The sequence below is a fragment of the Chanos chanos genome, chromosome 15 (genome assembly GCF_902362185.1).
Source record: "Chanos chanos chromosome 15, fChaCha1.1, whole genome shotgun sequence".
NCBI classification, from domain to species: Eukaryota; Metazoa; Chordata; class Actinopteri; order Gonorynchiformes; family Chanidae; genus Chanos; species Chanos chanos.
Genome location: NC_044509.1, coordinates 6,662,489 through 6,679,930, shown reverse-complemented (window position 1 = coordinate 6,679,930; position 17,442 = coordinate 6,662,489). Strand labels below are relative to the sequence as shown.

At 43.3% G+C, this 17,442-nt stretch overlaps 1 protein-coding gene across 1 annotated transcript; it reads left to right on the top strand.

Moving 5' to 3' along the window:
• The first annotated feature begins 70 nt into the window (after window positions 1–70).
• On the top strand, window positions 71–17,140 carry vps37d (VPS37D subunit of ESCRT-I). The gene is made up of 4 exons (XM_030793137.1): window positions 71–199; window positions 6,516–6,687; window positions 14,236–14,318; window positions 16,604–17,140. The coding sequence occupies exons 1-4, from the start codon at window positions 77–79 to the stop codon at window positions 17,138–17,140; spliced, it is 915 nt and encodes a 304-aa protein (XP_030648997.1). The 5' UTR covers window positions 71–76.
• The last annotated feature ends 302 nt before the right edge of the window (window positions 17,141–17,442 follow it).

Sequence of the window (17,442 nt, the reverse complement as noted above, 5' to 3'; positions counted from 1 at the left end):
CTTCACTTAAAACAATCGAAATGGAACTTAACCAGTTGGTAAACAGAGTCGTTTGAACTGCTTCACAGGGACTGCAATGTCCCAAAAACGGGACACAAACTCTTACCCAGATGGGTTCTGGGCTCGAAATACGAGCGAACTACAGGAGCTTCTTCAAGATGAGGAAAAAATGGATCAGATGGTGCGACTCAATGAAAAGGTATTTCTTAATTGTAATTAGGCCTACCTGAATTATCATATAATACATGCATGCCTTTTAAAAACATTTGTGATCCAGTAAATGTTCTGTCGTTTTTTTTCCATTTCAACGTATTTAAACCCAGATTTATGCACTATATGTTGAGTGGGCTTTTCGAGCATGGTCTACATCGTTTGCTGTCGTGTCTCCCCTTACATGAATTCTATAGTAGTGGAACAACCGCGTTCCATACCAAACAGCACTGCGTAAGAGTCGGCTTTGCTTACAGACGGCTACGATACCCCTGGAACCAACTGAGATCTTTTCAGCTTATCGCTCTCCCTTCCTGTAATTTCATAGGTTTGAATAGTTTTGTGCAGAATGTAATTACGCTGTCATAATGAAAACATTAGAACATTATCAGAAAACAACCAGAGCATGTTATTTGATGTATCAGTTATTTATGTAATATATACGTAATCCTTAAACGGAACATTTTCTTGACAGATTTCTTGAGAAAGTAACACGTGTGATCGAATCAAAAGTCTATATAAGACGTCGCTCATTTGTAAAACCTGCCGTCAGTAATGTTTAATATCCAGTGTATTTTTCTTGTGCATGAGGGATTTTTTTTCTTGACACGTATTTTTTCTCCCTCTCATTTTAATTACATGTAGCTCAGTTGGTGAAAATCTCGTAACCATCGAAACAAATCAGTTAGTATATGATGTCGGTTTTAAAAATCTGTTTGTTTTTTTTAAATGTCCTGCTCGCTTGATAATATGGAATTGTATTTCAAAAATATTGTCATGCACCACCACACCACGGTCCTTGTCAGAGCCCATCAGAAACACCATTCATTTCACTGTGTGCAGAGAAAATCGGAGCTTGCTGGAGAATGCTCCTGTGTCCGATTCAAACTGAAACATGACATTTGAGACTTGCACTGCCGAAGCCAGGAATTACTGAGCGCAGAATAGACAGGAATAGCTTCATGCTAGTCTAGAATTTATCCATGGTTAGAATAGACGGACGGTCATTATTTTAAGTAATTGTTTGAGATTTCTTTGTAAGACATTTTAAGAGGTTTTTCACCCCCACACCCCCAGGCTCTGTACCATGTTCAGAAAGAAATATATACCACATTTTAACAAGTTTTTAAAGTTCAGCGAACTTGCATCAAATTCCCATGTGGCAATTCATGCACATAACTTGTTTTGGGTGTTTCCTCTCTCACTGCCCTCCCTTGGTACACTGATAATGTCTCATCCTTCCTCCACGTACGGTAATGTTTGACCGTCATGTGATTGTGCAACAGAAGCCGAGTCCATTGTGGGCAATCCACTGAAGGCATATGATGCATTAGGCACATTGAAATGCCTCAGTTCATTAGGAGTGAGGTCTTAGAGGGCAACTGTTCGGACAGGGTCACAACGGCTGAGTGAGATGGATAGAGGGAAGCTTCTGTGTGTGTGTGTGTGTGTGTGTGTGTGTGAGAGTGTGTTTGTAAGTGGTGCCGGCTTGTCGGTGTATAATTGCTTAGCGTTCACTGTCATGAATTGAGCCACTGGATAGCCATCATCAACAAAGGCCGCATTACTGTTCACAAATATAAGAAATTAATGGGGGACCACATCCTCTAGAAAAGACGAATGAGACTCATCACTCTCTGGTAAATATAGAAACTAACACGTTTTTGTTTTTTTTGTTTTTTGTTTTAACTTCACACCTATCACAATGACCAAGATGAGCTCTGATCTCATTTGAGAAAAATAAAAAAAAACGAGTCATTTTTTGAGTACCACAGATACAGCTGGTTTTGCTGCTGTTGAACACACTGAGTTCAGTATCAGCATCCCATTCCCCTGAGGTTCAAACTGCAGTCTGAACAAACTGACACCGGAGCAGCTGTTGCAGGAAATGGATAGTGTATGCGAATTCCTGTTTAGAGAAAAAGAGCCGGGCCATTATGGATAAACGTCATAAGACTGGGATTCTTCTGCTGTCCCAAAACGTGGAGAAAAGACATGGAAGGAGAACAGAGACGCTGTAGAATCTAAACACAGCGCTTCTTTTTTTTGACGGCCGGCCAAAATGCCCAAGATTTCGCATGCTCTGTCTAGCCGAGCGCTTTCCAAATATTCATTAGCTAGCCACAAGTGTGAAAGACATCTCCTGCAGCAAAGAATGAATTAGACAGTTATTGACTTTGGTTAACTTATGACAGACAGTAAATTGTGCGCTGGTAGATATGTAAATCAAACCAGAAGGAAAGCTCCAGAGAGCTGCCACTTGGAAAAAAAAAACAACCCCAGAACAAATATTATGTAATACGTCAGTGTGGTTAAGTCAATGTCGTTCTGGTGTTGTAGGAGAGATCCAGACCCATCAACATCCTTGATGTTAGGCAACATCCTTTTATAAAATTTTGAATGAAGTATTATTGTGATTTGGAGACAGGATGCACACACACACACACACACACACACACACACACACACAGACACACAAATCAAAAGCATTGTAGAAAGTTTCAGATTTCCTGTAAGCATGTTGAGAAGAGGCAAAAAAGGAACTGGCAGTATAAACACATATTATGATGCTAATGGATTCAGTGTTTTCAATTTTTCATTCACATGTGAAATTGATGAAGTCAGGAAAATTCAAAGGAAGAATGCTGCATTTCAGACATTTGGAGTCAAAACTGAATTGAACAAAAGTAATCAATAAATGCGCTAGTCACAGTAAAGCACAAACATTTCAAACTCATAAAAGACTTTTAAATTTATTCAAATTAAATCTGTTAATACTACAAAAGAGTTGCAACCATGCCAAAAAAAAGAAGAAAGAAAAAAAAAGTAGTTCAGAAGTGTGTAAATAAATAAACTCAGAAGGCGTTGCTGTCAGCTTTTCGGTTACCATGAACTCACCGCAATGCCTAAATATTTATGAGATGGCATCCGCTTACACCCGTGAGCAATCATCTTTACGATACAGGTTTATAAATTTTTCTATGAATCCTCTGTATGTACTTCACAGACACTCAGCATATCACATGTCACCGTGAACACGTGCTATATCCAAGCGCAGCGTGAGTTGCTTAACTAGCGTAATTTCATATAGTTGACTAGAAGCACATCAGACTGGCTGCCGTGACGATAGAAAAAAAAAAAAAAAAAATTGAAGCTAACAGAAGCCACGCTAGTTTTCCTTTTTGCAGGATTAAGGGGAAGATCAGTATTTTTAGCCATAATTTATTCATTACCCGATCCGTTTATCATCTGCCTTTCACGTTCCTTAAAAGGATATGTCGTCATTAAAATGATCCATCGGTACAGTAAGTCCCTTTCTGTGCTTTCACATATCCCCGGAGACTCAAAACATCTGTGTATCATAAAGACGATTCATAATCACAGAAGGGTTCCCCTGGAACGAACTGGGCCTGGCTGTGAACGCTGGGAACGCAGGATGAGTGAACGAGGCCTTCCCTGATTACAGACGAGCTTAAAGTTGTGGAAGCTCCTGCCCCTCCCATGTTTAAACAGTGACGAGAACCATGGTTTTGCTGTTTAGATTTCGCATTCCCCTTTCCTCGCTCTTTGTCATAAAAAAAAAACAAAAAACCTCCAGAACATCCTCATCCTTATTATGACTGTTAGACTGCATGTTATGGTGATAATATCAACACTCAGGACCATTTCTCACACTTATGGTAGATTAAGACTACCGTTGTACTGAAAACGTGGTTCTGAAGAGGTTCTCAGATGATAATATGTTTTAGTGGATGACAAGACTCAGTATGGGTCAGAGAAAGCAATGCTGATAGTTTGAATCCACCAGAGCAAGAGTAAACTACTTCACAGGGGGGCATTTCACGTCAACATTTGTCACAACAGAAAAAAAGCAGCTTTTCTCCACGCTGATTTGATGAAAAATGCTGTAAATCAGTATTTGCTGTACCCACCTATTGCTTTTGATTTCCTTAATTAAAAAAAGATTATCTGGTCTTGTTTCAGCACATGGAAGTATTATGTTGTCATCCCTACTTTTTTATGGTTCAGGAAAAACTGGAGAAAAGTTTGACTTGTAGAGATAATCTCAAAAACTATTCTTATAAAACAACAACAACAGCAACAACAACAATAGTGAAATACGATGGACTGCAAAAATTTAGTAACTCCATGGTCTGGCAAAGTATTAAATTTCACCTGGTTACAAATAAATAAATAAAATCTGTAGGTTTTATTTGAGGGTTAACTGTCACTTGGAACCGAAAAAGTGTTACCAGGCCTGTAGTCCTGTGCTATTACCATGTGAAAGTTTAGAGTGAATCAGCTCACATTGCTCCCACAAGTAAGCTTAGCAGAATATAATAACCTTTCTTATCACCCATGTTTCTGAGTAATCTTGAAATGCTCAGATACATCAGCTTTCATATGCTTTGTGACACAGCCAGGTTGCTACCGAGAAAGGCATTTTTACAATCTTCATAGCAAAGTGAGCTCTGAAATGGATCTGTACCCAGCGGGAGTATCACAGACTCGCTTAAGGAATGAGAAGAAATTCTCATATTCATTGGACAAATAAATCATTAATCCTCTTATATACCCCGCTAAGCGCTACCAAGCTTCATCATATTCCTGAGGCATAAATGTGCCAGAGAAAGCAACCACCAGAATTCATCTTAATATTCCTGGCAGAACGAAGGGGGAGAAAGGGGATTCCAAAATCTCCCAAAACCCTGCTCTGCTTTTGACAATTACAGTTAAGGTTTGGGGTATGTGGTTTCAAGTGATGTCTAAGCATTGCAAATGCTTTCCATGAGGACATGGTTTGGAGTATTGCTCCTTTTCCCTATGACTAGAGTGCTCCTGTGGTCCACAGCCCTGCTCAAGTGTCCTTCTAGAGGACGTTGTAAAACTGAAATACAGCCGGCCTACAACAAGATGTCTCATTATGAAACGCAGTTTGTTTTTTATAATTAGATCCACAGCAAGACACAGCAGACTGGGTTTTTGCTTCGTTAGACATCATCTCCAACACCGCTCCCAGGCCTGCCCAGTACAAGTACAGACACAGGGTTGTCAGGCAAAGAAAACTTTTTTGGTTTTTTTTGGTTTTTTGCATAGAAATCGTTACCTGTCGTCCACACACATTCATTTTACCAGCAATATTTTTTTTATTTTTGTGAGTTTTTAAACGAAGTCGTTGTCCATACAATGTGCTTGGTTACTATTTATTGCTGTGCATACATTTTTTTGTTTTTTTTTTTTCTCTCCCTTTACTCAAGAACGGTTAGTACGACACAATGCTGAGTGACTTCTTAAGAGCTAGTCATGAGTTCTGCTCAGAGCGAAATCAAAATCCTAAAATGTGAACTAAGCAAAATCCAGTTCACCTTGTTTGGTGCCAAGTTTTCAGCGGCAGGCAGCTACGGTTTTGTGCCAAAGCCTCAAGACCACTGACGCTGGCCCTGTGAAACATGAGAAGAGAATTTTGACCCAGAATTCAAGACTGCTGCCCAGTGAAGGTGGAGAGTCCCTGCTGATATGAAAACACAGTCTAGTTTTTTTTTTTTCTCAAAGTCCTCACCGTGCATAACTTCAGGGGTGGTCTGTCGCGCATATTCTCATGGCATGTGGGCGTTTCCAGTCATTCTCAGAGAATTGTCCACAGTGCCTGATGTGGGCTAGTCTGGCAGGAACCAGCTGTGGTTCTTCTCACAGAGTAAAGTTAGTCATATTGACTCCTCCAGAGCTGTTCTCTGTATTGCTTAAAACCACACAAAAAAAAACTCAAGATCTTCACGTTTCCTGCTGTTTGAGGCTTGACCTTGAGTGCTGCCGTCTCACGCGTTTTTAAAACCACTTTGAATTTCGGTTTTACGGAATGGCTTGTTGCCGTTAAAAGATAAGGGAACAAGTTGCAAAAGGGACACATGGAAGCCATCTTGCGAGGGAGACCTCAATGTAACCTGAATAATTTGACAGTTTAACGCCCATTGATTTCCACTACATGTTTTACTGGTGAAATTCTTAAAAGGGTTAAAGTTTTAATGGTCTTCAGATGATCCTGACCCCTTGACCAGATTCAGTCAAGTTTCATTTGAGTTGAATTAAGATATTTTCCAAACTTTTAGCATAGTGTTCCTTGCTCCGAGATTTAACTGTCATCCACTCTGGGGTGATTGTCTCTTTATATCCGGTGTCTTGTAAATTCGAGTGACCCTTGTGTGTCCAGTCTTTCAGTTTGATTGGCCCTTTTGCCCCAAGCCTTTTAGTTTGATTTCTCATTTGTGTTTCTATCCAGGCTTTTAATTTTGATATTCTGTTTTCAGTTCCAGGAGCTCCAGGTGGACAGAGAGATGCTGTTGACCACCAATCGTAGCCTTGCAGAGGAGAGTCTGTCACACCGTCCTCGGCTTCAGAATGGCAAGCTCCAGCTGGCAGCAAAATATGAGCAGCTAGCTGTGTTGACCACTGCCTGCAGGGAAAAACAGAGCCGACTTGGTGAGTTCCGGAGTTGCCTTGGGTCTCTCAGTACTAAAAAGAGCTATGCTAAGTGTAGCAGTCACGCAAGTACTGACGATTGCTAAGAACTGACGTAGAAAACAGCTGTTTCGCCCGTAAATAATAAACATGACTTGCAGTAGATATCATTCACACTGCTACAGACAAGATACCCCCCCCCCCCCAGCTTACACATTTCAAAAAACGGCAGTTGTGAAAGACTTTTAGCCTTACGTGGCACAAGCCAACATTAAGTTGTTAAGTCAACCCAGATGTGTCCAAAGCCAGTGCGCCTCAGATGAATGAGATCTTTGATTGTCTCTCTCTCTCTCTCTGCAAATTTCAGCTACATCAGACACATTATTCTTAGTTTGTTCCCAGTCGCATTAAATGCTGCTTTACAGTCAGCCATTTTGCTCGGTATTTGAGCTATTTCTGGTTGGATGTTGTAATAAAATCTGTTTTATTTTAAGATTAGCATTTGGCACTCTGGCTGAGTCTTTCGATGGCTGATGTTTCGCTACTACTTGGCAACGACGTTCCATAATAACAACACGCCCCTAATATATGCAACACAATGGTAGTTAACACGTTGACCCCCTTCCTGGACTGTTGATTCATTGGGTCAGTTCCTTTGGATAAGGCCCATAGTACCCACTCAACACAAAGCTGGCCCAGATCCACTTTCCCCTTCCCCTCTTCACATAGGTGGAGTGTGGCTATCTTGTCCCAAAGGATGGGCTCGGGCCAAAAGGTCCCCCACCTGGTTCTCCTGCCTCATTTCAACGCCGGCCAGGAATAACCGTGCTTAACTGGACGTGATCTTCTGCAGTCGATCGGGTTTCATTGGCCAGGCACCGCAGCAGTTTTCATTCGTATCCCATTCTCACCCCGGTTTGGCCAGAATAAAAGAAATATTATTGCTTTTCTTCTTCTTCCTCTCTTGGCAAAACATACTTTGACTGTTTCTCACGGTATTTTTTGTTATTGGCTGTCTTAAATCCCAGGGTCAGCATTGGTTGATACAATTGAATGCCCCAGATGTTTTGGAGATGTTTTTTTTTTTAAACAGACGAACACATAAAACCAGAATACACAATGTTGTTTATGTGTATACACGAGGGATGTGACCTCAACTCCAAAGTGTAATCGCAAGTCATGCAGAGTGGAGAACACAGTATCAGATGGCTGGAGAATTTTCGACTGCGTAGGTCGTCAACACTGAATCTGATTACCGATGTAGTGCCCTTGCTGGCTGCTGTAGTGTTTGCTGAGAAACAAAGGACTGTAATCAGAAAAGACCTGCTGGCGTCTCAGAGAAAGATGTTAAAATGTTCAGGGTCTCTCTCTCTCTCTCTCTTTCTCTCTCTCTGCTTTTCCATCTCATGTCTGGTTTATCTTATGACGCCCTCATCCTATTGCCATGTACATGAATGATTTAATCATGCTGTGGATGTACAGGGCGTCGGATTAGCTCATGGTTTTCCAGCTGCACTAACTCACAGAGTCTAAGGAAAAGCCAAGAAATGATGTGGCTACCCACCATCACAATCCCTAGACCCCCGCCCCCCCCCGACCCCATCCCACCCTCGCTTCCGCCCCCGTCTCGCCAGCATTCCCAGTCGCAGATATGAATTATTTGTTGACTTCTGCCTTGCCACTCCCCTTCATTGTGCACACCAACTGCTAATGCAAATCCATTTGAAAGGGCCTTTGTCCGGGCCTCTACCTCCAACGTGTTTGAAGACAAGACTAAGATTCTCATGATTGTTCAAAGTCTCTGTGATGGGCCCACCCCCTTTTTTTTTTCCCTGAGATTGGTCAGAGAGAGAGAGAGAGAGAGAGAGAGAGAGACTAAAACATGGTTGCTGGGGCGCATGAAAATAAAATGCCAGCAGGAAATTGAACCATGGGCAGGGGAGGACAGGAGGAGGTGGAAGAGAGAGGGTAATGGAGGGTGGGCGGGGGAGGTGGAACGGTGGGGTGGGGGGTGGGGGGTGGGGTTGTCTCCAGTGTCTACAGTACAACAAAAGACCAACGGAGGATATCTGCTAGCCCGCTTACATGGTCTGATGGAGCTTTACTCTATATTTCGGAAGTCTCTGTCTCCAGAGCCATGTAGGCAGAGCACGGTACAGAAACACTGCTGAAACAGAGTTGCGCGGCTGTGCAGCTGTCCAGTGACGGAAGGAGGGTGGAATGTTCACCTTCCTGTCACCAGGTTCGGCGTATGTAGCTGCTCTCCAGCTGCAACTTGGAGCAGGATGGGTGGGGAGTCCTTCCTCCACAAAACATCTGATTCTCATTCTGGTGAACGAGAGTCGGAGAGAGAATTGGGGAGGGGGGGGGGGGGGTGAAAAATGACTTAGTTTCACTGGCAGCTTGGCTAAGAGTCTGGTCTCACAGTGAAAAGCTATTGCATAACTGTGTTTAGCACAGAGTGAGAAGTGTGGTGTGTGACTGTGAAAAGTTGTAATGTTCCCTTGGCGCCGGAGCTTTCTTTTCTCGAAATGTTCAAATAAATTCTGCCTTTTATTAAGATAGCTATAATTTAATGTGATCATTATGGCAATGTTTTCTGAACGTTCCTGTAATTACCCTCAGATATTTGCTTTATCCAAGCTCTAGCATACTTGATTCATAGGTTGGACCACCATCAAACTGTAATTGCAATTGTAATTGTAATTAATTGTAGCCTCAGAGACCTAGGAAAAAGATTTGGAAACGTTATGCTACGGCGAACTACGAGCAGGCGGATTAGCCAAATTTTTCGAACGCAGTTTTCATTCCCCCCTCATTTTGTCGGTTGCACATTCTTAACCTCCGTGTTTCTCTAGAGTCTGACAGCTTGCAGGACCTGCTAGTCACTCAGGCTGCGAAAGGCAAGCTAGCTGCAACAAATCCTTCATAATCTCTCCTGTGTTACGAACTTGCTTGTCAAAGACAAACATGACCTGCCTGCCTGTGACACACTTTTGTCAACCTCTCAGTCAACAGTGACTCTTTCTGTATTGGTACTCAAGCCCCCCCCCCCCCCCCCCCCCCCCCCCCCCCCCGCCTCCCCCCATTTCAAAATGGGCTCATCCAACTCACAGCTTGACAGGCTTGTGTACCCATCTGGAGCTTTCAGAAAAGAGAGACAGCCCCCCCCCCCTCCCCTCCCCTCCCAAAAAAAAAACCCAAAAAAAAAGGTTTAGGGGGTCGTCAAACTATCATCATAGGAAGCATGAAAAGGGCACGTCCATCCAAAAAAGAAAAAAATGGCCCGTAGATTACACGGCTAAATGCTTCACCGTGGAGACTGGAGTCCTGCCAGCCACTTTTGTCAGAGTGTTTCAGTTCTCACTGGTAGGAGAGTTTGTAATTAACAGGATGTAGGTTTCACCCCCTCTCAGTGTGGGGATGGTTATCAAAGTTGGCTTAAGGCTATTGAGCCACCCCCCTACACTGGCCTTAGTCATTCACAGTGGGAGAGAGGGGCCCTTCTCAGGCTTTTGAAATGTATCCCCTGAGAATCAAACCAACACTGACAACACCAAACCTCTGAAAAGCCCCCGCAAAAGTACAAACGATACATTATTTCAACGCTGCGTGTGTATGAAATGTTTTTGGTTTTTTGGTTTTTTTTTTGAAGATATCGCATGGGATGTGGTACATTTATCCTTAGAGGAAGAAGGGGATTTTTGAAAGCAAACATACTTAATGGGAATGTTTTTGAAATATTTTGTCCTAGTTTCACCCCTGCGTTCCCATCACATGTATCTTATTGTTTTCATTGAGGTATTTTTATATGATGCGAAATAACAAGTTGGGTTCAACTGAGCACTTTCTTCCTTCTCTAAGTCTAGCTTGAAGGGCATCAGCCCAGAACCAGTAGGTATTAATATGCATGAAAGTTATTTGGAAGCCTTGAAGTCTTTTTATTTTTTGTTTATATATATATATACATATATATACATACATACATATATATATATATATATATATATATATATATATATATATATATATATATGTGTGTGTGTGTGTGTGTGTGTGTGTGTGTGTATATATATATATATATATATATATATATATGTGTGTGTGTGTGTGTGTGTGTGTGTGTGTATATATTTTTTCTTTTTTTTTTAACACTGACATTTCCGTAATTGTGCAGAACTGAAATTCATTACTTTTTTTCTGTCCTGGGCTGTGTAGCCCCGTATGTATCTGAGGAAACAAAGCAAACACTCTGTAACATGTCTCAGGATGCTGCTGTGCATAATCTCTGCTCGTTCTGCACCCTCACCCTTTGCAGTTTCTTTCTTTTTTTTCTTTTTTTTTTTTCCTTTTTTTTTTTTTTCAGTATTAAATCGCATCATGGACAGTGCCAGACAGAGCATTGCAGATGTCCATTCAATGATTTCATTTTGGAGAAGCACTAGCCATTTGAACAAGGGAGCGTGACGCATTCTGAAGGTCTTTGTGCGTTTAGAAAGCGAACCGGCTCGTTTTAATGCCTACAGACAGTATTTTCAGATGACAGGAAAGCAGTTGGTGGTATTTATCTGCAAAGACCACAAGACAACACCCACTGTTCAGCTGTTTTGACAGGAAGTGTACGTGTGCATGAGTGCGTGCGTGAGTGCGTGACAGCATGCGTGTGTGCGTGCGTGCGTGTGTGTGTGTGTGTGCATGTGTGTGTATTTCACCCAGAAGAAAGAAAGGCTTTATGTTGTGTTGCAAAGTGATATCAAAGCTTTAAATTTTCATCTCATCCTTCCCAAATGAATACTTTTTAGCAAATGCATTTTGTCACGTGGAAACATCATAATGACACCATATACATTCTTATCCAACAATCCAGCTGCCAAATCACTGCTACTGTATTTCTCATTTACGGCTAATTTACTTTGATGGTGATCACAGATGATGTTGTGCTTGCTTAGGCCTGCCCTGACACTGAAGCTCTACATCACCTCATCAGTTCACAACCAGTCTTATTTGAAAATAACTCTGATAGTGACACATGTCTTTTGGAGTTACTCTGGAGATGACTCATAAATGGTGCACAGAGAAACCCAGATCAGACATTCAGCCTGTTGAGGGGGGGGGGATGGGGTGGAGTTGGGGCTGACTGACAGAGATAGAAATAGGGAGATAGGGAGATTTATATTGTTCCGAATTCACTTTCATTTTGCCTCTGACCTTATTATGGTGCTAACTCAGACCCTATATTTTCCATAAATGGGTTTTAAGTCGGTAATTTTTGCCCTCGCGAGTCTCGCTGCCTCTCAAGCTGTTTTCACATCGCCTCCAATAATAGAATTAGCTCCAGTCGTTCTGTGGTGTTTCATCACTTTGTGTCTGGGCTGTTTCATTATCTCTAATGTCTTTAATTCAGTCGTTGGCATGTTGATTAATGTTGTGGACTCCGGGATAGTTATCAGTCGCCTTTTTTATGATCGCTGGGCTGCCCCTCAGTCATGCGGAATGAGAGATTTGTTGTTGACATGTTTTAGAAGCTAGAAGCATACCATGTGTAGAGAGATAAAAAAAACAAACAAACAAAAAAACACGTTTTTGAGTTACGAAGACTGTCGGGGCAAGATGACTGTCTTGCAAAGAGCAAACTGTAGGCCTGCTCATGTCTGTTTAAGAATATGCATCATATTAGTTTAGGCCTCCTCATAAGGAAAAACTTGATTTACACTAGTCGTACAGAGGAAATCTTGAGATCTGTTGTTTTATTGACAGATTTTAGTTTCAGAGATTGAAGGTGAGCTGTTTTGGTTTCGAGCTGACGCTATTCTAATGCCAGCAGCCGCTGGGAAGGTTTGATTTGTGGTGCAATCAATAGATCGGTCACCATCACCAATGATTAGAATACAGAGGGACCTGGGAATGCGTATTGATTTCTCAAGCTGGATTTTAATGAAAGCCATGTTTAAATATGTTTGGTCAGCAGTAGAGCCAAACACCTCGGATCGCTTGCTATCGTTTAGGTTCGCGTGATCGTTCTCTGCAGAGGACACCAGTGTACGTTAAAGTTTTTCAACGGGGCTTTGGACAGCGACTATGGCCAGCAGCACCGTGACGACCGTCGGTTCCCACAAGGCCTCTCTCCCGTCTGTATCGCTCACGCAACGTAACACCCTCCTCCCCATCCCACATGAACAGAGGGGGTCCTGCCCTTATGGAGCACAAGCAGTTCAACCCCCCCCCCCCCCCCCACCCCCCCACCTACCCTCCCAACCTTCCTGCCACCCCCCCCCCCCCCCTCAAGCAAGCTTGATTGTTCCTTCACGAAATGTAGGTCACCCACAGCTGTTCCCTCAAGTGTTTATTTGGCTGTCTGTCACCTCCCATTAGGCCGCCAACATCTGGTTAGTCGGGGTCATGCACGTGGCACGCCGCTCTCACTTTTTCACGCTAACGTGCTTCCAGGGCCGTAGCTTTTTAAGGTACACGCGCACGTGTAATAGCAGCCCCCCCCCCCCGAGCCCGCCAAAGCTGTAGTGGGCTTGGATTATTCATGTTCGGGCAAAAGACAAAGTGAAAACGGGACATGTACGGGCAAAGCTAAGAGAGGGGCTTGTTGGAACTGTTAGTCGGGAACAATGTGCCAAAAAAAAAAAAAAAAAAAGGGCTCTAAAAGAACTTTGGCTTCATTCCACGGCGGTGACAGGACAAATTAGTCGGCAAATCTCATGGACAAAAGTGCAAGTGCTACTACAGTAGAGAGAGTTTCCTCATAAATCAGACCAAGACACTGGGTGAAGCTTGCGCCTGTTAGCCCGACACAACCGAATGGATTTGTTCACAGCCAAAGGCCGAGCCGGGCGTCCACATACGCTGCTTTAAATCAGCGGATCTTCAGAGATGGTCTTTTTCTTAACAAAAATAAATCATTTTTGAGCACTAATAGTGTCACCATCTTGACCTGCCTTTGCTCTTGGTGGTCACTAAATTGGCTCTTCAACTGCTGCTACTACCACCGCCCGGAGTCCCCGCAAACCCCCCCCCCCAAGACACATGTGCGTACTGGCATAGTGAGTCGTTGTCATAGTTACCCTTAAAAACACCCCAAGGGACCAAGCCCCCTCTTTTGTCAGCTGAGTTGAGCTAACAGGACATGACTGTTTCCTCTCTTGCCCTCAGGTCTATCAATGACACTATAAACATTGCTGAGCCTGGCTGCAGCCTCCTCGGCCGCTAGAAAGGCTTTTCCAGGCTGAGGCGGCGGAGCTGAGGAGTTTTTATTTTTTATCTTTCAGCTGCGTACCCCGTAATGATTGATTACAAACAATGTTTTTACTATGTTTTCGTTGGCTGCGTCGACCCACGTGCTAGCCAACCGACAGGCTAAAATCATATTTCATTTGCAAGCAGCCCACTGACCTTAGCTCAGTCAACAACTGTGCAGTCATGAACAACATTTAACTGTGTTTTTATGAAAGGACTCGGGTGCGTGTGTGTGTGCGTGTGTGTGCGTGCATGTATGGGGAGGGGAGGTTATCCTAGAAACACAATGGAATGAAATGAAATGAAATATTCATCTTTTTGCAGAGACCCACATGCAGAAGCATAGCCCACAGACAGCCCAGAATCTTCTCCAAGAGGAGGTGGCCCGGGCTGAGGAGCAGTCGGAGGTGAGTCAAGTGGTCTGTGCCCTGGGATCGAGTCCTTTTTTCCCCGCTGATAAGAGAGCCAGTTAAGGGAAAGGGGGAAAAAAAAAAATCCTCCAAATTATGCAAATTCCTCGAAGAGCTGTTGTTAACCAGTCAGGCGTTATGTTTGACACCGCTCTCCAGTGAAAAACAGACGCGTCTTACTCTCCGTCGAGAGATCCATATTTAGGCCTTTACGTACTCACGGTTAGGTTCGCTGTCGTGTCATGACTGTGAGGAACGGTTAGTCCTTTTTTTTCGAATGAGATTCGAAGAAGCCTGAGGAAGGCGTTTGCCCAGACGCGGTATACGCTCCGCGACACCGACAGCTTTTATTTAAACAGAACGTGTCACGGATTATACATTTGTAATAAAGTATTATTGACGCTGATGTAGAAAAAAAAAACCCACAAAGACCATCAATCTCTTCATTATTTACCGAGATTAAACAGCGATCCGAATCAGTGATTAAAATCAATTGACAGGACCTGAATTAAAATGAGTTATGAGACGAAATGGCACCAAAGTCATGTCATTCTAGCGCAGTACCCCCCACCCCCCACCCCCACCCAAACTGGAATATGAAGACTTCCACACATTTAATTAATTATGCTTCAGCGTCGAATGCCTCCCCAGTGAACCGTAAGCATATTCAGTGCACTGTGTACTGTTCTATTATGTGTGTGGTACGTTCCATCTTTGCATGTCAGAAATCCTTACGGTTATGAAGGATTTAATGTCCGTTCCACTATTCTAACTCGTGGTATCATTTGTATTTCCTAGAATTGAGCAACAAATCACATTAAGTGTTGAAGTAGTGCCAGCAATGATGGCCGCTGTAAAAAAAAAAAACATCCTTAACATTTGCCAAGCACCATAGTAGTCACAACATTCAACACAGTCTCTCTCTTTAACATAGTTGAATATTATAACAGGACGTCATCGTTTTATATTCAGAGCTTTTCGTCTATTAGCCGATTGTTATTGTTCATTAGGGGACCCTGGTAAAGAGAAGAGAGTGAACAGTGAAGGAGAGAAGAACACAAAGCTTAACGCAGACTGTTCTCATTACGGAAAAGGCGCGTGTTCTCAGCCGACCCCCTTCAGTCACCCCAGACTTGCCTCTCTGATGTTTTGATTGATCGACTTGGTGGCCCGTCCGTCAGACACCCATAAATAAGCACCTGCCCCCCCCCCCAACCTCCCCGCCCCACACAGACCCCCCCGATCGATCGCTCTGTGACTTTAAGCCGTTGGTCTGCCTGGGCCTGATTGATGATGTGTTTCCATCATAACAGGAGTGTGCTGAGTGCCGACTCCCAGTGTGAAGAGGGGAGAAAGAAAAAAAAAACAGAGCTCTGTTTGATATAAATGACATTGTGGCCTGTTTATTTATTGGATGGATTAATTCCATCAACTTCTCGGAGGAACTAAAGATTAGATCAGCTTCTCTTCTCTGTATGGAAAGAAAAAAAAAAGAAAAGAAAAAAGAAACCCAAATCCCCAACTCAATATTTTCATGACGCAGTCAAATTTTTTTTACAGCAACAGTAACTAGTTATAAGGCAGTAATTACAGCTCTTACGGAGCCCTGAGAGGTGTTGTAAATTCGTGGCGAAGCAATTTTCGCTTTTTTTTTCTGACCAGATGAGGTAAAACATGAGCTTCTTTTGACCTAGCACAGGTGGTGAGTGTAGATCTTCACAGATGTACAATTTCCCATTGACCATAGTCAAACAGTGAGTAAAGTGGGTTTTTTTTTTCTTTTTTATATTAGTCTGAAAGAGGGGATGGGGTTACAGACAAGACTGACATCAATTATTCATTCCCACATAGTGAGGTAGACAGAGCCAGCCACCTGCTCTCCCTCACATGTAATATGATGTGGATCCATTAAGATAATGTTTTATTTAATCCTGTTGTATATTCAAGCGGTGTGTTTGTTTAGAAAGACATTATACAAATATATACAAGGACCAGCTGAGTGCGCTTTAGTTGCATCAGTACTGCAGCTGAGGAGCAGACAAGCTCCGTGCTCATTTTTCATGGCAAAATATTTCACATTCATTCTTCACTTAAAAGCTTCTGCTTGTATTTATTTGGAATTCTCCTGTTTAGCGTTAGAGAAATCGAAATAGCCAAACGCCCCCCCCCCCCTAACAGATTCAGTCAGCGACAGGATGTAGGAATTTTGTGCCACATGGTCGTCGAATCCTGTTTGACTTCCTCTCCTCTGATACCTGTTTATTTGTCCTCCTACTTCACAGGATCTTCTTGAGAAGTTCATGGAGGGTCAGGTTCCCCTGGAGGGATTCTTGGAATCTTTCCAAAGCTTCAGGAAGATGTACCACATCCGCAGGGCTCAGGTGGAAAAAATGCAGGAGTTCAACAGGCCCGCAAGAAAGCACAGGAAAGCTGAGGAGGAGGAGGAGGAGGAGGAGGAAGGAGAAGAAAGGAAGAAGAAGCTGGAGCAAAGGGAGCCCCGCCCGAACGGCATAGCTCCCCACGCGCCTCCGAGGGTCTTCCAGGTCAGATACGGCCTCACACCTGCTATTCTCGTGCCTGCCTCCACCCATTTCCCCCTCCCGACGTCCGTGGCTGCTCCCCATGCCGCTAGCCTACCTCCTCTGGACTCACGGTCAAGCCAGTCCCAGGCTTCGGGGCCTGCTGGCCTCCACTCTTGCCCCGGTCAGCCCGTGGGCCTCAGAGTGATAGGACAAATTCCCAGCTGGTCCGGCAGACCGGTCCGGCTCCAGCAGCTGTACCGACCCAGTCCTCATCAGACTGAACCTCCCTATCGATAATATCGAAGACTTGCACGCTCTGTATGTGGAATAACGAAGAAGTCCCACCACCAGCCATATCCACGACTCTCTCCGAGACCATATTCAGCCTGTGTCAGCTCGCTATAAAATATCAACAGCCGTCATAAAATAATTTAATATACCTTAAGGGAGCTTATTGGGAAGCCATAATATGTTTGTTTTTTTTCTTAATGGTGTTATGAACAAGAACGAGCCAGTGGACGAACAATAAAAAAAAAGAAACGAACGTTGTTGTCTTTGTTGCTTCTTTTCTGCTGTGTCCCTTACTCAGGATGTTACTG